General features: G+C 46.1%; 2 protein-coding genes and 1 long non-coding RNA gene across 7 annotated transcripts in view; 1 reads left to right on the top strand and 2 right to left on the bottom strand.

The window, feature by feature from the left end:
• The first annotated feature begins 59 nt into the window (after positions 1 to 59).
• Positions 60 to 12912, top strand: FGF16 (fibroblast growth factor 16). Of its 2 annotated transcripts, none has more exons than XM_064159379.1 (3): positions 60 to 342; positions 7198 to 7301; positions 11641 to 12912. In XM_064159379.1, exons 1-3 carry the CDS (start codon positions 66 to 68, stop codon positions 11884 to 11886), a joined length of 627 nt encoding a protein of 208 aa, XP_064015449.1. In that variant the 5' UTR covers positions 60 to 65; the 3' UTR covers positions 11887 to 12912. The 2 variants fall into 2 exon arrangements, with proteins under 2 accessions (XP_064015449.1, XP_064015450.1); XM_064159380.1 differs by having other exon boundaries at positions 11644 to 12912.
• Positions 2852 to 11481, bottom strand: LOC135183983 (uncharacterized). 2 transcript variants are annotated; one of them, XR_010305805.1, is made up of 4 exons: positions 11215 to 11481; positions 10090 to 10177; positions 4458 to 4658; positions 2852 to 3729 (listed from the first exon to the last, which is right to left on the bottom strand). It is a non-coding gene; the product is annotated as an uncharacterized LOC135183983 (long non-coding RNA). The 2 variants fall into 2 exon arrangements; XR_010305804.1 differs by lacking the exon at positions 2852 to 3729 and having other exon boundaries at positions 4042 to 4658.
• Positions 12913 to 18317: 5405 nt separating the features above from the next.
• Positions 18318 to 23019, bottom strand: part of ATRX (ATRX chromatin remodeler) — an 85843-nt gene continuing 81141 nt past the window's right edge. For all 3 annotated transcript variants that reach the window (XM_064159377.1, XM_064159376.1, XM_064159378.1), the window contains 2 exons: positions 22061 to 22189; positions 18318 to 21269 (listed from right to left, as the gene is read on the bottom strand). In XM_064159377.1, coding sequence (XP_064015447.1) covers positions 20991 to 21269; positions 22061 to 22189 — 408 coding nt within the window. In that variant the 3' untranslated portion in view covers positions 18318 to 20990. The remainder of the gene's footprint in view (positions 21270 to 22060; positions 22190 to 23019) is intronic.

Consider the following 23019-nt stretch of genomic DNA (forward strand, 5'->3'; position numbering starts at 1 on the left):
GCCCGCGCTCTGAGGGGCTGCTCCGCTCCGCGCCGCTCCCCGCCCGCCCGCGGGCCGCGGCCCCCATGGCCGAGGTGGGCGGTTTCCTGGGCGCGCTGGACCCCGACCTGCACGGCTTTCCCCCCGGGCTGGGCGCCGGGCTGCCCCTTGCTGACTCTCCCGGTTTCCTCAACGAGCGTCTGGGACAGATTGAGGGGCGGCTGCAGCGGGGTTCCCCCACCGACTTCGCTCACCTCAAGGGCATCCTCCGGCGGCGGCAGCTCTACTGCCGCACCGGCTTCCACCTGGAGATTTTCCCCAACGGCACGGTGCAGGGCACTCGGCAGGACCACAGCCGCTTCGGTAAGGGGGTGGCGGGAACGGGGCGACCGGAGCGGGCCGGTGCCGGGCCCAGGCCAGCACCGGGAGCAGGTGCCCCGCGTACAGAATTAATTGCTCCGCTAATATAAATCATCCCGGGACGGATATAATTAGACTCCTAAACAAATGCGCTCACTCCCCAGCAATGCGGGAGTTTTTATGTCCAATTTCCTACTCTCCCGGCGCTCAGCCCTTCTGCAGGTGCACAAAACCGTGCCATAGCAGGGGAGGAAAAATCAAATTTTAAAACAATTTTTTTTTACACTAAAAAAAAAAAAAGAAAAAAAAGGAGGAAACCACTTTAGAAGTGCCTCTGAAGTTAGCGGTGAGAGGTGCAAAAGAGAGGAGAGCACGCTGGAAAAATAAATTCCTTGGGTTTTCGGTTGTTTAGTTTCGGCGGTTTTTCTCCCTCTTGGTTGCTGGGTTTTGGGGTGGGTTTTTTTTGTTGTTTTTGGTGTCGCTTCGGCAGGTTATTTGTGAGCTGATTTCTTTTACTGGCATGAATTTCCGGAGAAGAGCGTCTCCCCAGAGCGGGCAGGGATCAGTCAGCTGGGCGGGTGTCAGTCTGGGGAGGCTGCTGAATAGGAAAGGGGAAGCTGGAGAAAACCGCTTAAGGGACCTCCGAAAGAAAGGAGAAGATGGAACAATAGGCAGAGCACCGTGGATTTACTCTGCTGCCTGTAATACAGCTGGAAGACTGCAGTGCCTGTACCAGTGTCACACAAGAGCAGGGATAGCTAATGAGACTATATGTAACCTTCAAAAAATGCATCCCAAGCCACAGGCGAAGAAGTGCACTAAGTTTGAGCACAGCTCAGAAAAAATCCCGCTACTTCAGCATCTAGTGCAGGTGTCTGTGTAAGCTATCAACAAATCCCAGGCCAGTGAGCTCAGCTATGTTGTTAATAGGTTGTAAGACTTTCTGTAGTTTTCAAGTGATTTAACTCCTCAGTGAAAGAATTTTTTTTTGGCCTTTACTTGTTTGCATCCATTCCTTTCTGCTATGTCAGGAACACTCCTGCTGCTGTTGGTGGTGGTGTAAGGCAGGTTTTTGGAACAACTGGAGAGGCTTATCTCTGCACTGTGCTTTCTATAAACACCAGGTGTGTGCATAGCATGTCCCTGCCTAAATCTACAGAAAGTCATAACCTGGGGGTCAGAGACAGGTAGTAATAGGCTTGTGGGGCAAGTGTTCTTTAATTACCTCCTGAAAGGCACACATCTTTTCACCTTCCATGCTGCAGCACGCAGTGGCTATCCACGTTAAAAGAAACGGAAAGCAAACCCATTGCATCTGTTTGGGTTTAGTTCAATCTGCCACGTACTATTTCTATCAGTTCTTTTCAGTTATCTTTGTACACGTTAACAGCCAGTTCCAAATGGCAGTATTTGTCTCAGTTCCATTTTTTGATAAAGACTGAGTAAAGTAAGTATGTTTCCAAACAAACTTGGGAAAAAGATGTTAAATGGGCTGAAACTTTTCATGGGTTTTGCACGCTTAAGCTTAAGTCACACAGTGCCTTCAATAAATTGAAACATTGGCATTCCCTAAGTGTTTTAGCAGTCAGCAACCAGCTACGTAAACTAGACCAGACTTCAGATATAAAATATTATAGTTTTCTGCTTCAGGGTTTTCCCAGAGGTGGTATAAAATAAATAGTTATTTGTTGTAATTGCAAGACAAAGCCTCAAAGGATTAGACTGGAATCCTCGTGTGCAGATAAAGTTGGACTAAACCTCACTGCAGCAGAGACTCAAAGCAATAATGTGCTGGCACACAGCATTCACCATCTGCATTCAGTAGCCATGAATATTTAAATTCCAGTGTTACTGGTATGGTTCATATTAGGATGTCATGTATCAATGCATTCCTCAATCTTGCATGCAGCACTTGGAGAGCAGTAACCTAGCACAGAAAGAGGCAGCTGGAGTGGTCCAGGGGAAGTACAAAACTGTGGGGAGAGATGCAGAGCTCAAGGAGGGTTTCAGGGCAGCAGTTAAAATCTAGGACCAGCTGGGGAAATACTTAGAAATCCAGTATGGTGCTTTGGTGAATCAAGCACACATGGCTGAAAGGTGCTTCCTGCTACCATGAGCAGATAACGTGCTCCAGAGCTGGCTGTGACACTGCAGCAGAGTTTATCTACTGCAGTAGGGTAGAACCAAGCTTTGTATCTTGATCTCTTCATACTGGAAGGGGTTCAAGGAAAAGATGGACAGTACCCGCACCCCCCCATGGCAGGTACCATCCCAAAAGCTACCAGATGTGCAAAGAGGCAAAGCCCTAGTGATGCAGAACTGAGTTCCAGGGTCTTAACAGCAAGGGTTAAAGGCAGGGATTCTTTTGTACCACAGTATTCAGATGTAGACAGTGGACACAGGAGAGGTAGCTGCATTGTTCATCAGACTTGCCTGAACAGTCACAGTAACTACTCCTTTTCATCTGGTGAGGACTGAAGTGTTCCTAATTCACACCTGTCTTCTGGATATTTTATACTTGTAAAAATACAGTTTCAAGCAAGAACAATGAGGCACAGCTTATTTTTCCTAGAGGAGGTTTAACATAAAATTTGGTGAAGCCCTTCAGGACTGTTGGAAGAAAGATCACTCTCATGCTAAAGGAGTGCCCAGATTTGCTCTGTGAACTGGAAGCTCCTCCTAAATCATCCCAGCAAGGCTAAGTGTTTTTGGAAATATATCTGTTCTCACTGCATGTGCTAAGAACTTTCCTGTACAACGAAATAAAGGACAGTCAAAATCTGGAGGGGGTTTGGACTGGCATTAGCACCCCTATGAGAATACTTCTGAGAATGGAACTGAGACAAACTCACCAGGAAAATCCCTGCCAGGAGAAATTGCCCCTTTTCTACCTTGTGCCTGGTTTACAGCAGCATTAAGCAAGCAACACCAATTTTGCTACTCTTAACCGCAAGTGTGGAGAGTCAAAAGCCCCTGAGTTTGTACTGCAGACTAATAAAGGCAGCAACTGAAGCTCTTCTGGGGCACAAACCTGCTGATGGATGTGTAACACAGGCTCCTAGAGAAGTCTGTGAAACCTCCAGAGAAAGTTTTGCTGTAGATTTTGACATCCAGACCATAGTGCACCTGTTGCTGAACAGTTGTTGAGGTTTTTAGCTGAAGCTTTGGGTTTGTAGCCATTAATACAACATCTGATGTTTCTGTACCCTTGCTCTTGACTGTAGTCATGTAAGAAGAGACAGGTGCAAGGAGCTGAATTGTTCTTTGAGGGATGGTTTAAATAAAGCGAGAATTTGCGGGTCCAGCCACAGCACAGCTTTGGAGATTATTCACTGCTTTGGTGATAAATGAAACCAGTTGGAGTCTTAGTCAAGTCTCTCCACATATTACCTAGAAAGACCCAAAGAACAAACAGAATGACTAATCAAAGCAGGAAAAAAGCAGCAAGTCCTGGGGGAAGGAGAAAAACACAGTGGGGGAAGCATGTTCTACTACAAACATACTCTGCTACAACTGGAAAAAACATTCTTGAGCTGGCCCCAGTGGCCGCTCCCTGTGCTGCTGGAGATCAGATGTACGAAGCTGCAATTTTGTCTAGCAATTGGAGTGAGTTAAGGACAGGATGGATACCCGCCCACATTTTTTCAGCCTTCACTCTGTCTCCTGACTTCTCTGGGTTTAAGTTACATTCTTAATGCCATCTCAACACAGTCGTTTTCTGAGCACATCTCCAAGTGCCACTCTGAGATCAGAAAAGGGGAATATTGCAAGGGATGAAGTCAGAAGAGTTTACCACAGGCACACCTTGAAGCAATTTTGTTTGCAAAACCAAGTATTACCCAATCTGCACCAGATAAGGGGTGTCTCACCCAACTACTCAGAGAAAAAAGATGCTAATGGCTGCTCCTGCCTTGCTCCTTAACATATCTTTGGAGACCTGGGTTCATGTGCCATGTACAGGGTGTGCTAGTGGGTATGCCCAAGAAAAGCTCTTGGTCTCCCTTTCTGAGACATCCCTCAGTTTCTAAATGGGACCGGCAGCATTTTCCTGCTTCTGATGGGTGACAGAAGGCAAATAAAACCGGAAAACATGCTGGTGCTGATGACTGTGTTTGTACCTACAGAAAGGTCCATCTATGGCTCTCCAGTTACCAGATATTTTTCACTTGAACATCCACTTGTCTCCAGTCTGGACTCTCCCCAGTTTTTGGGTATTCCTGTACTCCTTTCCCCCTGTATTACTTTTTACACTCCCTCTAGTTGTTGTCAATCTTCCTTTGCTCCTCCGTTTTCAAACAGTGACTGTCACGATTTCTGTCCTGCAGAACAGAAAACAGAAACAGACACACACAACAGCTCAGTAACTCCCTTCAGGTATCAGAACTGGTGGATAGAAGAGGCAAAAGACCATCCTTCATCCCTCTTCCTTCCCCATTTGTGCTTCTTTTCAGACAAGAAACCACAATAACTCCTGGGAAGCAAGTAGAGCAGAGCCAGGGTCCTGGTTTGGGAAGGCTGCCATCCCTGTTCTTGGCATTTCTGAAGGCAATATATAGAATCATAGAATGCTTTGGGTTGGAAGGGACCTTTAAAGCTCTTCTCATCCAACCCTCCTGCAGCTTTTATCTGTGCCTAGGCCAGAGCATTGTAACTGGGCATATTTCAGCCTGGAAAACAACTGCACTGGACCATGAACCATGTTTTCTGTTGTTTGCTTTCCTGTCTTGAGACATTGCAGCTCCCAAGTTCCTATTTAATTTCTTCTCCAAAGCACCTGCTGACTGCAGGGAGGGCTGGATTTGATGCACAAGCACCAGAGCAGGCAGGGCAAAATGAGGACAAAAAGTTCAATGGAAGGTAGGAAGATGAATTCTTGCACCCGCTTCAGCTGCCAGCATCTGACATGAGTCTGCATTGAGCCAAGGGGGAACAGAACAGAACAGAAGTGTCCATTCTGATCCATCCTATATTTAGGTGGTGATACAGTTATCGTCTGAGAGCTATCACAGCCAGGCGTGGCTGAGCAGAAGAGACATGCCCCAGGCTGAGGGGTAACCAGGAGCTTTGACTGCCAGTAAAGTCAACTGGCTCGGGTGGCTGCTTGTCATGTGGTGATTTTAGACTTAGGGCATACTTTGAAGAGGAGCTTTGGGAGGTAACCTGATCAGAGCAGAAATCACTCAGGACTGGACATTTTGGAAGCTATATTAAGAGACTCAGAACCACACTAAAGGTTAGAGCAACTTTGGCCTCCTGTCAACAGAGACATCTAGTCCAGTCATCAGATGGGATGGGGGAAACCCTCTTCCTTCCTCTGCTGCTGCCTTCCCAGCTAATTCAGTACTGGACACAGGCCAGTGACCTGTGCCCATGACCTCTACCTAGGGAGTGTGTGACAGCCAGAGTCTAACCCAGTCCCAATAATGCCTTCAAGAGGACTTCCTGTGAAGTCTGATGTGATACTAAAGTCATAGAACATTTTGGGTTAGAAGAGACCTTTAAAGGTCACACAGTTCGACCATCCTACACTGAGCTCAGACATACCTGGAACTTTGTCCATCCTGACCTTGAATGTCTCCAGGGATGGAGCACTCACCACCTCTCTGGGCTGCTTGGGGGCTGTTTGTTTTCACATGCTTCACCAAGGGTTTCCCCCATAACAAATCTCTCCCCCATGTAAACTGGTGCCATCTCCCTTGCTGCAGCAGGCAGCAGCAGACCCTGCTAATTTCTTTGCCAGAGGAAGACTTGTTTATATTGGCCCAAGCTACCTAGCGAGGTGGTAGATGCCACATCCCTGAAACCATTCCAGATCAGGTCACTGGGGATCTGAGTAACCTGCTCTAGTTGTAGGTATCTCTGCTGACTGCAAAGGGATTAGACCAGATGACCTTTAAAGATCCCTTCCAACTCAAACCAGTCTGTGATTCCATGAAATGAGGCTGCCTCTTGTTATTTAAAGTATCTGGCTCCATGGTTGTAGGCTGAGGCCCATGTAGGCTGCTCTTGCAGGGCTGGGGATGGCTAGGACCAGGAAAAGGCTGGCTTGAGGGTGAGGGAGGCAGCAGGACCTATGGGGCAGGAGGGAGTTGCTGGCAGTAATGATGGCAGAAGAAGGACCAGCAGTTACAAAGGCTGTGGAGGAAGATCCATTTCTACCTGTGTGCTTCTGAAGTGATTTTATCCTTGTGGCTTATATATACATTTGGGGGCAGCAGGTACCCCAGGGGAGTGCCAGGATGAAGACAGCCCTCACGGACATCTCTTCTAGTACTTCTTACTTATTTTTCTTTAACTCATGACTTGAAACCACATGGGACTGTTGTCTGGAACCAGAAACTCTGTGGTGACAAAAATCACTCTCCTTTTGGCGAAGAACAAAACCCAGTGTGCTAACAGTCTTCTGACATTCTCATGTAGCCAGGAACAAGTTTCAGCACCTGCTGCCTTGATGATAATTAGGAAGAAAATAACCACCAAAGCCCAAACCACTGAAACCTAGCAGAATTTCTCTCATTAGCAAAGCTAACTCCTTTTGAGCAGGTCAAACTTGCAATGCTGGGGAGAAGCCTAGAGTGGAAGATTGCATACTATAAGACTATAAAGAACTCTCTAGATAGAAATAAGGAAAATGGTGGCTGCAGGAACCTCTGTGTGATTCTCAGGCATGAAAATAGGTTGCCTGGGAAGGTGGTGGAGACACTGTACCTGGAGGTGCTCAAGAAGTGTGTGGACATGGCACTTTGGGACATGTTTAATGGCCATGGTGGTCTTAGTTGGTTGATGATTAGACTCAACGATCTTAGAGGTCTTTTCCAACAAAAACAATTCTATGATTTGGACTCCTTTCTGTTTCAGGGATTTTGGAGTTTATTAGCCTGGCAGTTGGGCTGGTGAGCATCCGTGGGGTGGACTCAGGACTCTACCTCGGCATGAACGAGAGAGGCGAGCTGTATGGGTCGGTAAGTTTAAGGTCTTGTGCTAATTACACCGCTATGTAACATACACTGCAACACAGGGGCCTCATTGGTGTCATCTGCTGTGTCTGTCACAGGCCTCCAAAATCCCTGAGCTGCTACATGCCTTCATCCTACCCATGATGTCACTGTGGTTATAGCATAAAGGAATATGTGAAACAGGGAGCATGCTTTCATGTGGTGAGAGCCCATCGTGGTGTTCAGACCCCAGGCAGCGCCTGGGGGAACTGGAGCAGGGGTTATCAAACATTTGCCTTTCAGAAGCAGAGTGGCAAGGGTCAACTAAAGTCAGGGGGAAAATTTAGCATGAAATGAGGGAATTCTTCTGTGTTTTCATTGCCTAACACATCAGTTTTATTCTCCATGTGGCCAGGATCTGCACCTGTCTGCAGAATTTACATTTATGGTATAGATATTTCACTAACAAAAGCTCAAGTTGTGGTCTGAGTGTTACTTTATTATAACATTCTCTACAACTCCTCTAAGGAGATCAGGGAGGTTGCTCATCATTTTCCAGAAGTGCCCTTTTCAGATTAGAATTTCCTGTGTTTTGCCAAAACCCAAGTGTAAACTCCTTGTTAGTTTCTCAGTCCACATAAACTCCTGAATACCTACAAACCCTTCCTAGTCACAGAAATACAGAATGATCATCAGAGCCAACTGTTAACCCAGCACTGCTAGGTCAACACTAAAATACATCCCTCAACACTGCCAGGTCAACACTAAACCATGTCCCTCAGCACTGCATCTCTGACATTCCTCCAGGAATGGGGACTCCACTACTGCCCTGAGCAGCCCTTTTCAAGAGCTTGACAACACTTTTGAGAAAGAAATTTCAAACAAAAGAAACCAGTTTCAAACCCAAGTGGAAGGCAGAATCTTCCTCTGCCCAACTCAGATCCATCTCACAGTGCAGAAATTCATGTATCAAGAAGCTTCTCTGTGTTCACTGTGCTTGCTGAAACTGACATAGCCTGACTGTGCCTTTCTCTGCTTTCAAACTCCACAGCTCTCACTACGAAGCAACTGTTTCATGATGGGATAATTAAATTATGGGGCTTGTGTTCACAGAATGATAGAATGGTAGGGACTGGAAAGGACCTCCGGACATCATTTAGACCTGCTAAAAGCAGGGTCACCCTCAGCAGGTTGCCCAGAATCACAATGTCCAGAAGAGTTTGAAATCTCTTCAGAGGAGATTCTACAGCCTTTCTGGGCAGCCTGCTGCAAGGCTCTGGCACCTTCACAGCAAAGTTTCTCCTCATGTTCCGGTGAAACCTCTTGGGTTCAAGTTTGTGCCTGTTGCCCCTTATCCAATCACAGGACACCACTGAAAAGAGCCTTGTCCCTTCTTCTTGACACTCAGCCTTCAGATATTTATAAGCATTGATAAGTTCCCCTCTCAGCCTTCTCTTCTGCAGGCTAAATAGTCCCACAAGAACCATATTTCTGTCACCTGTTACGACACAGAAACAAATGAACATTTTACAACACTTCATCTGGAAACAGAACTGACCTGAAGACACAACCATGGGAGTTTTCTGACAAGACACTGGCTGGAGGCTGCAGGGACACAAACCACCGACCCGGGCTGTGCACGAGTCCTGAGCCAGGTCCCCAAATAACCCTGGAGTCAGAAAATCCAGGATACGTGGGTTGTGCAATGATGGCTTTTCGAAATCAAAAGCCACTACACAATTCTTAATTAAAGGTCCATAGCAGAGCTCCCAAGGGCAGCATTAGCATTACAGGGGTATTTTGGGAGCCAGCAGCACCGCGGGGTTCTTAACATTTCAGCAAGTTTATTATTTCTCTCTCTGACGGTTTTGCCTGATCTGTGTTGATACAGCCAGAGCTGCCCATCCCCACAGCGACACGTGGAGTCCCCTCGGGACAGCTTCTCTGCCTGGCCCTGCTAACCTTGTGCCAGTGTTTCTCTTAAGCTTGCCATTGATAGTGAACACACAGCTAATATGGAGAGCAGCAAAAGTGGTAGGCTTGCAGGATCAGTGGAGACTTTCCACTGAATAAGTCATACTCTGCAGAATCACCCCAGATTCTCCAAACACAGAATCACACAGAACCTCAGTATGGTGAGGGTTGGAAGGGACCTCTGGAGATCATCTAGTCCAACCCCCCTTCTAAAGCAGGGTTACCTGCAGCAAGTTGTCCAGGATCACAATGTCCAGGTTGGTTTGGAATCTCTCCAGAGGAAGAGACACCACAGCCTCTCTGGGCAGCCTGCTCCAGGGCTCCCTCATAGAAAAGAAATTTCTCCTGATGTATAGATGGAAGCTCCTGGGTTCTAGTTTGTACCTGTTGCCCCTTGTCCTGTCACTGGGCAACACTGAGAAAAGTCTGGCCCCATCCTCTTGCCTCCTGCCTTTTAGTTTTTGCTAAGCATTGAGAAGACCCCCTTTCAGGCTGCTCTTCTGGCTAAACAGCCTCAGGTCTCTCAAGCTTCTTTTCACAGAGATGCTTCAGTCCCCTCAGCATTTTTGTGGCCTCTTCCTGGACTATCTCCACGAGTTCTGTGTCTATTGAACTGGGGAGCCCAAAACTAAACCCAGCACTCTAGATGTGGCCTAAGGCAAATCAGAGCAGGAGAAGAACCTCCCTTGACCAGCTGGTCACAATCTTCTGAATGCACCCCAGGAGACCACTGGCCTTCTTGGCCACATGAGCATACTGCTGGTTCACGGTGAATTTGTTGTCCACCAAGCCCCAAAGGTCCTTCTACACACAGCTGTTTCATTTTATACAAACACTGTACCTCTAAACAGCAGGTAATCTGGAGCAAAGCAGTAGCACATGAGTTCACTTGGTCAGCATTTGCTAACATACTCCAAGTAGATGTTGCCCTAGAGGAAGGAAAAAAGTGCTCTGTATTTATTGATGGATCTGGGAAGAAAAAACCCTTGTTCCCCAGGACTCAGATGGCAGAAGCTGTGGTGCAGGCTTTTGAAAGGCTCACAACTCACCTCAGGGTGCAGCAAAACACTCAAAAAAGGTTCTGAGCACAGGTGAGCTCCTGGATCATGTTACAAAACATGGTCTGTAGGCAAGAACATTTGCCGAGTGCTCTGTGTGCCCTGGCTGAGGATCTTTCCTTACCCAAACTATTTGCAGGGCAAGGCCAGTGCTTGCAAGGGTGCAGCATCCTAGGTCTGCAGATGTCCCCTGGCAGTCCCACCTGGGGTGGGGTGAGATGGCAGGTCCCTCTGTGACACAGCAGTGGCAATGCCACCCACACATGTCCTCCTGGAGGGACAGCCTCAGTGTTCCTTGTAGTTGACACTGGCGAGAAGGGAGGGAGAGGGAAGGAGCTACGGGCACACGCTGAAAAGCCATCCTGGGACATGAAGCCAACAGGTCTTAGTGGTGAGGGGTGAAGGAAAAGGCTGACTGTGGCATGGTGACCTCAGTCTGGGGTGGACTGGCTGTTGGCTGGCACATGCTCATCACATAACCAACCATCATTGTAAATCCTCTCTGGGGTTAGATACCCTGAGAAAGCTGTTCCCCATCCAGACCTCCAAGGGCTCACATCACAGCTCCCTGGCAAATCTGAAGATGCTTTCATCTGAGGAATGCTTTCATTCCCAGCACAGTGTCAGCCACTCTGCACCCTGAACTTCCAAAGTGGTGCTTGTTCCTGTTTAAACCCTTCCGATCTGCTGTCCACTGCTTCTCCAGGGGGTGCCTCTCACCTATGAGAGCAATTCTGGGGAGTGTGTGGTGCCTATAGGTGGGGCTGCTATGGTAAGACATGTCTGCAGGTGGGCACCAAGCTCTGAACTCACACCCTAAATCTCAGAGACTTGGCTACCAGCTTTAGAGTTCTGTTATGGCCAGATGTTTTTTCCTTATGGGGCACCTTTACAAAATAGACACTCACCTCCTCCTCTTGTCTCCTCCTCCAACTTCAGAAGTCTTTGGGTCTTGGCTTGAAAGGCTTGTGCCTGCTTCCAGCTCTCACCCAGCAACATCCAGTTTCCATCCTCAGAGGACAAGATCTCTGGGAAAATTAGAGGAAAATAAAAGTAAGGGTAAATTTACAGCAAGGGTGATGAGACACTGAAACAGGAAGGTTGCGGATGACCCCCTCCCAGAGGTGTTCAAGGCCAGGTTGGATAAGGCCTTGATCAACCTGGTCTAGTGGAGGGCGCCCCTACCAATGCCAGGGTGGGTCGGAACTAGATGATCCTCAAGGTCCCTTCTCACCCAAACCATCCTGTGAATCTACTGAGGAAAAGATGTAATGTTTTAATACCTTCTGACACAAATGTCTTTTTGTTCCCCTGCCGCTGCTGCCGCCACGCAGAAGAAGCTGACTCGGGAGTGTGTTTTCCGTGAGCAGTTTGAAGAGAACTGGTACAACACCTACGCCTCGACCCTCTACAAGCACCCCGACTCGGAGCGCCACTACTATGTGGCTCTGAACAAGGACGGCTCCCCCCGCGAAGGGTACAGGACTAAGAGACACCAGAAATTCACTCACTTTTTACCCCGGCCTGTGGACCCTGCCAAAATTCCGGCGATGTACAGAGACCTCTTCCACTACAGGTGATGTCTCCTGCTGCTGCCCCAGCAGTGTACATACTTGGGCTCCCAAGCTTTTCCCCACAGCACTATCTCCATAGTCATTCCATCGTTCCCCTAAGTGTAGCTGGCATAGGAAAGCACTTGCACGGAGTGCAGACACTGCTGATCCTCCTTGTTTCAAGTGTATATCAACCCTGGGTTATTGCTGGGGCAGGGGAAGGGAGGGACCCACCATATAATCTTTCATTTTCACTCACTTTCTTTACCTGAGGCCAAATATTCAATGTTAGGGTTGTTAGTCTCTTTTCAGTGCTGTCCTGAGATAGGACAAGGGGCAATGGATACAAACTGGAACCCAGGAAAAGTTCCACCTCAACACGAGTTAAAAATTCTTTACTGTGAGGGTGATGATGCCCTAGAACACACTGCCCAGAGAGGTTGTGGAGTTTCCTTCCTCTGGAGACTTTTGAGACCAGTCTGGATGTGTTCTTGTGTGACCTGCCCTAGGTGATCCTGCTTTGGCAAGGGGGTTGGACTTGATAATCTTCAGAGGTCCTTTCCAGCCCCTAACACTCTATGATTCTAAAAGAACAAGCAGGTGAACAAACCTCATCACCAAGGAGAGGAAGGGAAAAAACCCACAACAACCTAAAAATGAAAAGACAGAAAGAAAAGAAAAGCCCAAAGAAGTGCTGCAGGAGCTGCTGCTGAGCTTGGGATGGCCACCTGCAAGGAAAAAGCCTTTGGAGTGGTTCCCTGCTTGAGCAGCCCAGGAGTTTGCTACATTAATGATACCACATGGACTGGTCCTGATGCATGGGTTTTTTCCTGCTGTTGGGGTGGGAACGGGGTGAGGAACATTATTCAGCTGTAAGCATGGATACTGTGCATAAGGACAAAACTATTTATAAAATGTATATGATATTTATTTTATATATTTATTTATTTCAAAATAATTTTATTTTTAATGAGAGATGTTATGACAGGATTTTCATCAGGAAGAATAAGGTCCTACTGAAACAGGGAAAAAAATGAGTTTTAAGAGCTTATTGGCAATAAAATTGTCTTTATATTGTAGATTTCTTGCCAGCCCCTTTTCATTTTTTTTGGCACTCTTTAACTATGAACCCAGTATTTCCCCATCACTATGGATATATTCACCCCTAAAAAGGCTTTGTATGGTAAATTACCTGAACCTCAAACTTTTGTACACGAAAGACATGAAATTATACCTGGAGTGGACCTCGGAAGCATAATCCTACTAGAATGCCCAGCTGGGTGTCTGCTGAACTGGAATTCCCATGAGTTGCAAATCCAACTCTCTCCTTTACTCTGAGGAAGGTAAAAAAGGTGCTTGGGCCGTGTTGAGGACTGGGCACACCTCAGGTTTTTTTAGCCATGAGGTGGGATAGGCCCAGATTCAGCACCACCATCACTACAAATGGAGCAACCTCACAGGCACAGTTGGTGTCCTCAGCTCACTCTCACCTCTGCAGCCCCACAAGCCTGGGAAACACTGGGTAAGCTCACAGTGTGAGTTGCCAGCAGCAGCTGCTGTGGATTAAGTGTCCTGCAGAAAATCAAGTGAAGAAACATTTGAGGAGCCACTGGATGTACTCCTTCCTGCAATAAACTCACTGCATCTCATTCAAGACTCACCTGAAGCATCACAACAAAATCAGTGAAGAAAACGTAAAAAGCAACAAAGGCAATTGGAAAAAATCTCCATTTTTAAGCAGTTACCCTGGGGGAAGATCACCCCTGCAGGCAGTGCTTGGACATTCATGGCTGCGTGGCATTTTCCTCTGCAGGAGCTTCCTGGTCACACAGTCCCATCACCTTTTGTCCCCGTGGGCTTAGGCAAACCTGCCAGCATTTTGGCAGCCTGAGCCAGCCCCATGTTTCCAGGGTTGTGCTGGATTCCTGCAGCCCTTTTCAGGTCAGGCTGGCCAAGTTGGGGGCACTCATGATGGGAGCTTTGCTCTGCAGCTTAGCCCAAAAGTCAACATAGGCCCTCAGTTCCCGCTTGGGATGTTGCAGAACTACAGGAGAAGCTTCTAGAATGATTCTAGTTTGGGTTTTGTGCCCTGTGATCAACAAAGAGGGTTTTTAGCACATAGTAGAAAGCAAGAGTGTGTAGTTGCATCAGAGAGGAGAGGTTGATGTGAAATGAGGTTCTCTAAAGCATCCAAAAATATGTACAAATCCAAGTGTAGTGGCCGTGGGTTGAGGTTCTCCTTATGACAGCTGCATTTTTCAGAGCTGTTTCTCAGCCTTCTCCTCACAAAGCAGTCAAGGTAAAATCTCAGCTCCTCCAGCTTCCGTTCCTGAATTCTCAGGATGATTTCACTCACCTAGGGATGGTCCACGCCAGGTTCTTCATAAGCTGTGCTGCTAATGAAGCTGTAGCCCTGGTGCCTAGCTCTACTCCTGGACATTTCTAGTCCTCTCTGCTACCTCCTGTGTCCCTGCCACACCCCTTCTGCTGTCACATATGCTCCCATGCCAGGTGCAGCAGGTCCAGCAGCCATAGACGACCAAGCTGTGGATCACAATGAAGAGATTATAGGAGCTTTACCTTGAATGATCCAGACATGAAGGAATTTAATCCTGGGTTTGAAATAAAATGTTTACTTACCTTCTTCTTCTGAGTCACTGCTGAAACATCTCATCCTCTGCTGCCACGGCAGAAGCATGATGTCCTGATGTGTACTTTTGACCTTCTGCACAAAGGGAAATCCCTCAGACCTTGAGCTTAACTCTGCCTCCAGGATGATCCTGCCTCCTTCCAGACAGGGCTTTCTGGTGCACTTGAAGATAAATCTGGTGGAGCCCGCTCCTCTTCTTCAAAACAAAGGTCAAACATCTCAGCAACATCAAGCACATTTTGACCAATTTCAGCACCTGATGGACTCGTTCATCCAATATCTGAATGGAGGAGCCGCATCAGAAGAGCCTCCTGCTGTTAAGGGACTTGCAGGTCCGAGGGGTGGTGTAAAACCCTTCTGCAGGATGTGAAAACAAAATCCACAATACTTGTCAACAAGAAAATCCACAAAAAATGTACTGTGAACCTCTTAGCAAAAGGTTGGTGTCATCTCCCATGTGGGACATTGTAAAGGAGGAATTCAGCATTGCTGATCCCACCCAAGTAGTTGTTTTCAGCAGAAATTTGCTGAGTTTGGTTCTGCTTTGACAGATACAAGGAGTAACCTCATTGACCTGGGAGCTTAAGAGCAGCAGAATTAACAACTTTGGCTGCATTCTGGGTGGCACAGGGAGCAGGCAGCAATGCTCACTGCTGTTCTCATGTGGACACACTCATGTGTCCATGAGAATAACAGACTGACTCCTTATCCAGCTGTTACCCACCAGCTGCTGCTCTCTGCAGCAAAAGCCAGCTGGAGACACCAACTGCTTGGAGGCTTTTATAGAGCTGGGAAATGGACCCTACAGCCTTTAGCAAGGTGCCATTTGCTCTAGTGGTAGTGGACCAGCCCCAGGGTGTGCCCTCTTCCTGCTAGGAAAGTTTTAGAGGAAAATACTTTTGCAGTGCTTCAACCTAAGAAACTTTTCTCCTACGTTAACAAAAGGAAAAGACAAACCATTCTGTGAGTGTACATCTGGGACCTCAGCTTGTATAGCTTCCCTGTGCTTCCATGTTACAGCAGCCAGATGAAAAACTTCCCCCAGAGGGAAGGCAAAGTTGGCTGCTGCAGGAGATGGCTGTGGTCTGCAGGACACACTGCTGAGCCCTTCACTCTCCACTGCTGTTTTGCACAGAAAAAGCCACAGGTCTGAAAGCACCACAGTAGAAGATGACTCTGGGTACCTCATCCAAAGGACGACGTCCTCTCCTACAACCCAACAGTCAAGATTCATCCTGTAGCTGGGGACTTGGTTGAAACTCTCCAGGCAGGGGAGCCCTCTGCAGAGCCAAGTCTAGCTTCAGCTCCATCCAAGAAGCTTTACAATCACAAAGGCGCTGCAGGGAAATAAAGTGAGGTTACTGAGTGCTCTCCCTAAGCCAGAAGACGTAGAGTACACTGAGGGTACAATCTGGCTTACCTGATATCTCAGTATCATTTCTTTACCACATATATGGGTGAATCATCTCTCACTTGTGAGAGCAACACCAAGGCCTCACTAAAACCAGTCAATAAGAGACAACATTGTGGAGATCTGTGCTGAATTTAATTCATGGGCAAGCATCCATCAAACACGGATGCCATGTGCTGCTGCTTCTCCAGGCACTCCAGGCACCTGGGACAGCCATCAAAGGTGGAGACATGGACAGAAAGGCAGGAACAATGCTATGCTCAGGAGGGAGGGGGGACACAGCACCATGGGAAAAGCACTTTTCGTGGCTGAAGCTGCTAAACACGCTTCCTGGTGATCCTGCTTTTTAAGGTACAGACAGAACACAACCTGCCACCAGGGGGGCTGTGGAATTGTAGAAAGGAATTTACCCACAGAGCACAAAGTCATGCAACATGAACCACAAAATCTGTGCTTGAAAGTTAATGGACACTAGCAAGGATGGAGTCTTGTGCCTGCTGCTGGCTGAGTTTGAGAAAGATCTGCAAAGCCAACTTAACTGAGGGGTCTCAGGCTCTTCCTTCACCATGACAAAAAGCATTTAACATCAAGATGCCCATGACCAAGTGTGGCAGACCACCACATGAGACATGGCAAGCTCACGAGTACACCAACAAGCACTGGCAAGAACCCATGGAAAGGAAAACCATGCTTTGTGTGGCTGAGTTCTGCAAGACCTGCCCTCCCTAGGTCAGCTCTGATAAACACCCCACCTATCAGTGCTGTTCCACAGCCAGTGTCTCCCACAGCTTCTGTGCACACCAGACATGAAACACAAAGCCAATGTGATGCTTGAGACAGATCTCAAAAGAGGCTGAGCACAGACTCAAGGAGTGATCCCACAGTGATCCCACCTTCCCCATAGAGCCACTCACCCTTCTCCCCATGTCAAGCCTCAGCCCTTTTCCAACACATTCCTTCAGTCACCACCTCATCACCAGGCACAGCAGGTACAGCAGCTGCCACTGAATGGAAAAGGGCTTCTATGTGCCTGCTGTGCAGTAGCTGTCTGCATGGAGGTCACCTAGAGTGATGCACAGAAGGATGAACTCAACGCATACCCACAGTAGACCAGGAGCTTCTCCAGGTCCTTCACTGCAAAGCACCCAGCCTGCGATCACTAGAGGAAGGGCAGAGCACACCCGAGACACAAACCTGAGGTCACATCTTGCTCTCAACCTTTCACAGCAGCACAGCTATCCCAAACACATGCTAGGGTCGAATGCTGCTAGTGCTCTGGCATGCATCTCCAAGGTATATTCTACAGCAGAGAGGAAGTACACCAAGTTATTTCAATAACTGAGCCAGTCTAGGAAAGGAAATTCAGATGCTACATGCTTACGTGGCTGATGCTTGGACTAGATGACCTTGAAAGATTTCTTCCAACCCAAACCATTCTATGCTGCAACACCAGCACTTTTCCAAACATCTCCTGCTGAGAACATTTAGGACATTTGTCTTTCCAAAAATTAAGATTTACCAAAAATTCTTTTGCTTGAACTGACTCATTTTATTTACTCTGCTCAGAGGGTAAATAAGGTCAGGACAAGACAACCCACAAGTCTAGCATTTAGCACATGACACCTCAAAACATCAGCATTGACTGCTGGAGCATCTTGCAGGCCTGTTCTGTAGAGGGGGGTCTCATCCCAGGACACTCCCCAGGCAAACTCCAACAGCCAACACTCAGCCTCCACCATGTGCGAGAGCCTCCCAGTGCCCTCTATCAAAGTTTTAATCAAATTGATGTATTTAAACCCATGTTGCCCACATTTGTAGTACACTGATGGTTTCCACATCAGTCACTATTTCCATGGCATCTGCCCTTTCTCAGCTAACAGCAAGGCAAACAGCACCTCCTCAAGCAGACACACCCAGGGCTGTAACACGGCTGCATCACAGGCCACAGATTCAAGTGGAGGAAATGAACATTAAGACAGATTTAAAACACAGTCATACCTTTTTTTCGTTAGGAGAAGGGTTTTTTTTTTCCAACAAGTGGGATTTAAAGCTAAGAAAGGGAGCAGTACAATGATGAGGTTAAAAGAGCCAAGCAGGTTATTCTAATCTGACCAAGCAGAACCTCACCTTGCTCTTCATTTATCATCACTGAGTGAGAAATCACTCTTGATTTTTAACAGACAGATTGGCTGCAGGAGCTGCTGTTACTGATTTAACAGGAAAACCTAGAGCACAAGTACTTTCTCTGAATGAAATTAAAAGCTACATCCAGTACTGGGCACCACACTGTAGGGAAAAGAGGAGAGCTTGAACTCCCCAGTTCTCCAATGGCAGGTTCTCAGCCCATGCACCTGTGGAGTTAATGAGGTATGGTGAATGCAGCACAAGGCACATTGATGGATTTTGGTCACTTTATTAAATGAGATATTAAATAGTTTAAGTTTCAACTACTAAACAGCACTTTGAATGGTGAAAACACAGATAGTATATCGTCATACTTGAATGCTTCTTCTCTTTAAAAACACATTTCCAGTCCTTATATATATTACAAAAACAGCCTTATAGGAAGAGGGGACATCTTTTCTATAGTACTTAGGATATTTAATACAGAACTGAAAAGCCATCTAATAGAAACAAAGGCAAGTCTTCACAGCTGTATGATTTCAGCAGCCAAAGCTGGTTGATGGACTGAAACATTACTATACAACTGGGACAAAACATATACAATATCACAATACTAAGCAAAAACGCTTTACATCCAAAGGAATAAACAGGTTACAAAATGTGGAGAATTTAGCAGGCAAAACTGTATTACAAGCAACATTTTTATTTGTCATCTTAAGCCATTTAATCTAGTTAAAACATCTAAAACAAATATAAAAATGAGCCTTTTATCATTTTATTGATGCATGTTCCGTCCTTAAATATTGGTTAAAGCTCGATGTTATACTCAAAGCACATTGTTAAGTAGCTAAAATGTCAAGTGAGAAATGCGTATGCAAAGTGGTCCAAGTTTAATTTCAATGCTTAGTCTGATCTCTGCGTATGCATTAGTCTTCTGTTACCCAGAGGTTTGTCCAGAATGAAAAAAAAAATGCCTTTAAATGTTGCCTAAAACTTCCACATTTAAGTCTTTGAGTTACTGTAAAACTCCACTGAACATTCCCAGGTTTGGTAGAAAGAATTTCTCTTACTCACGATACGTAGGAGCATCCGTGAGAGTTGCTCAGAGTACAACTGCCTTCCAATGTTTGTCTCAAAAGTCTCACGTTTTGTTTCTTCTAGTGTGAACAGGTCTCTACTTGCTCCCCTCCTCTGAAATTAAACTGAACTGTAGAGGTGGCAAAGCACTAGAACATACGGAGATTCTCCTGTGGTATCTTGTAACAAAAGAGTCCAAGACAGCAATGTGTTAACAACAACCCAACTCTGTTCAGATCACAAACCAAGTGTCAAGCACAAAAGGAAATACCACCTAAGATTTGTGTATTCAGATGCAAAACCCACTTGTCCTCTCAGGGCAAGAACTCCACAAACTCCTGCAAAAAACCTCCCAGCAACCATAACAATTTCAGTTCATGTCAGAAGAGTCCGGCAGTACCTGGAGCCAGTGCCTCCATCTGCCTGCTTCTCCAGAGTTCTCTGTAGTCAATACACCATTGCCTCAAACATTCCTCTCACTTTTACCCCCAAACTATAACCCCCTTTTTTTTTTAATGAGAGGTGGGGGAAGAATCAACCCAAACTATACTCAAAGAAAAGCCCTATTTGGGTATAATTACATCTTCACAAGCACAAAAAGTGTGGGTAAAGAGTGCTAATCAAAGCAACCAGAAATCGGTTGACTACAGACCAGAAATGGTCTATATTAAGAGAAAAAAGAAAATCAAAACAAACAAAAACAAACCAACAAAAAAAATCAAGCCCTCTGTGTACTAAACCCTGTCTTCACACAAATGAGAGGGAGTGGGGAGGAGTACATAACAAAAACTCCTATCTAATAGAGAAAAAGAGATTTCGCTGTTCTGGCAGCTCGGGAAGTTGCTACAGCACTTTCTTTGTATGGATTTTAAATCAGCAGTGGTTCTGCCATTGTATAAAGATGTTTGTTTGACAGAGATTGACCCTGGACACTACCACCACTTTAAACCCCCAAATACCAGGAATTTAATTTCTTGGCCTGTCTCCCATTGCCGGCAATGGGAAGAGACAGTAGCACCAGCATTAAGGAGTTAACAGAAATGTGCTTTGTACTGGACTCCCCCATAAAATAAATCAGTGTGTGAAGGAAAAACATCTCCACCTCTGGGATCACCCTTTTCAGTTTTATGTGATGGAACAACAAACAAAATATGGCAGAGGACCAGGGAAGCACTATTACCTCCCCAGGTCACTGTTTAAGGCTGTACACACAGTTTTGATGTCACTGCACAACTGAGGAGTTTCAGAGCAGTAGTATTTAAGAATATTGCACTCAAATTCTGTTTCAAAGAGTATTTTAAGTTCCTGTTTCATTCAGCATAGATGACAGAATATGAGTCCAGACCTCAGTCAAAAGGAAACTAGACTATTTCCCTTAGAATATTCCCACTAGTATCAAGAAATGGCTAGGCAGAAAAATATTCCATAATTTGAGGAATCAACTCTAATCAAGAACTCAGCTGTTTCCAATTCACATGTGGCAAACTGAAGCATACAGACCTGTGGTCCTTCCTAAGCTGCTCCCATCTGCTGACAGCTTCGGAGCTACTAAAAGCAAACGTAGGAGTTTAGACAGGAAACCTGTGGAGATGCTACTGTTATGGGAGGACTTGTTTTCACTGAAAACAACTTGTTATCTCCTGTACTCAACATATGTAAGAAGATTCTAGGCAACATCACTGACAGCAGGGAGAACGTTATGTCCTACTTAAACAAAGCTGAAACACTAATATGGAACATGGCATTTAAGGGGACCAAACTATTTTTTAAGTTTTTTTTTTACAGTTGAGTTCTGTTAAGCCATTGATTCCTAAAAAAATAAAAGTTCTTTCTCTGATTTTAACAATCCTTTAGGCTTTTAGTGCAAAATCACATTGATTTCCCTGGGGAAGGCCCTGGATTTTTGCCTCGCATTGGGGGTGGTGCTCGTTGTAACGGTGGTGGCTGCAAACCACCAGACACTGACTGATACATTCCTCTCATATCTATCTGTTGGTAGTTGGAAGGATTCATGATTAAACTGGGAGGCTTTGGCATCATGAGATGACTCATTGCTGCTTGCTGGTAAGACATCTGCTGCTGTTGCTGCTGATTGTACTGCTGCTGTAGTCGTCTGTTCATGAGTATCCTCTGAACACAACTGATCAACTGTGAAGAGAAAGCAGAGATGTGGTGAATGCCTGACCCGCCTCAGCACCCCAAGTATCAAGTTCAGAGCTCAAATCAATTTGTTAGGGACAGCATGGCTGAAGGAAAAAAGCACCATTGTTATCACCAGCACTAATGTGATGGTATTCACAAGCTGACTACTGTAGAAACCATTTAATAACACTACCTAGGGCTAAGCTCCCTCACTGACTTGCCTATTGTCTTGCGGGCAGCATGTAGCTAAGTTGCCACAGCAACACATGACATAATTTCCAGGTATAACTCACAACATTATTTGTCAGGTACCTTTTATCTCTCTTTGAGAGTCCTGCACACAGATTGCCACTAAATGTTTGTTTGTCTAAGACAAAATTCTTTTCACTGACATTTTCGGGCAACTTTCAGATTCTGCAAAATAATTCTGAGCTAAAGCCTCACTAATAGACCTTTCTAAGATGTGTTTTTCCTAAGCTGCTTTCTGAGCTCCAGGTGTCAGATTTCTCTTTAAACCTCATGACCTTCAAACAAAATGCTCCCACAAAAATCTGGTGAGTATATTTCTACAATTAACTTTCCAGAGTCTCCCTCAAAAAGGCTGAGAGCAGTGCAACCCTATCTGCTGCACAAGAACCATCTCCTCAGGTTCATGTAGACTCTTACACAACGCCAGCAAACACTTCTCCCACTGAACACACATTCTCCAAGTACCTATTTATGCACCTAAACTACATTATGAACACAATGACATGCAAAGTTCATCCACTGAACATGGACAGCCAATGTTGTTTTACCATCTGTTGTTTGGTGAGGACATCATTGTAGATGGCTTCTCGGCGCTTGACATCAAGCTCCTGGCTCGCCTGCCTGCTCAGTGCCAGGGCCTGTACTTGGCTCTCTGTGAGTGTCACATTTTCTTTCCACTGAAAAGTAAAAAAAAAAACTCCTAAATTTTATTGACATATTTTAACAGCAGCACAATGCTAACTGAGGTCTCGCATATGTTCAGACCAGAGCTACATCACAAGTTACAACACAGCCCAATTTCCAGTCAATCTAAAACGATACTTCACCAGAATTAGAACTGTGAGTTACTAATTCTTCAAACTGCTAATGAAGGCATTCCACCTTCAGACTATATTCAGCAAGCTGAGTAAGGTGGCAGCCCAAGATACACTGGCAGGGACAAGCTACAGGAAATGCATCATGTTTGTGTTTAATTAGTATTCTTATTTGGAGAAAAACAGCTTTTTCAGAGCATAGCAAACAATGATAAATCTAAACCACTAGTCCTCTAAGGTTCTATGTCATCTTTGTGTCCAGAGAAGGGCAACAAGGCTGGTGAGGGGGCTGGAGCATAAGCCCTACAAGGAGTGGCTCAGGGAGCTAAGGTTGTTTAGCCTGGAGAAGAGAAGGCTCAGGGGAGACCTCATTACCGTCTACAACTACCTGAAAGGAGGTTGTAGCCAGACAGGGGTTGGTCTCTTCTCCCAGGCACCCAGTGACAGAACAAGAGGACACAGTCTCAAACTGTGCCAGGGCAGGTTTAGGCTGGACATTAGGAAGAAATTCTTCACAGAGTGACTGCCCATTGGAATGGGCTGCTTAGGGAGGTGGTGAGTTACCGCCCTTGGAGGTGTTTAAAAGGAGGCTGGATGAGGCACTTAATGCCATGGTTTAGTTAATTAGAAGGGTTAGGTGACAGCTTGGACTCAATGATCCTAGAGGTCTTTTCCAACCTGGTTAACTCTGT

Source organism: Pogoniulus pusillus, chromosome 19 (genome assembly GCF_015220805.1).
Source record: "Pogoniulus pusillus isolate bPogPus1 chromosome 19, bPogPus1.pri, whole genome shotgun sequence".
Taxonomy (NCBI): Eukaryota; Metazoa; Chordata; class Aves; order Piciformes; family Lybiidae; genus Pogoniulus; species Pogoniulus pusillus.

Bases quoted from the DNA above. Each gene is read 5' to 3' on its own strand.
- FGF16 (XM_064159379.1), top strand. From the start codon at position 66: ATGGCCGAGGTGGGCGGTTTCCTGGGCGCGCTGGACCCCGACCTGCAC. The intron at 343-7,197 runs GTAAGGGGGTGG...TTTCTGTTTCAG, and splicing joins GCAGGACCACAGCCGCTTCG to GGATTTTGGAGTTTATTAGC. The intron at 7,302-11,640 runs GTAAGTTTAAGG...GCCGCCACGCAG, and splicing joins GAGGCGAGCTGTATGGGTCG to AAGAAGCTGACTCGGGAGTG.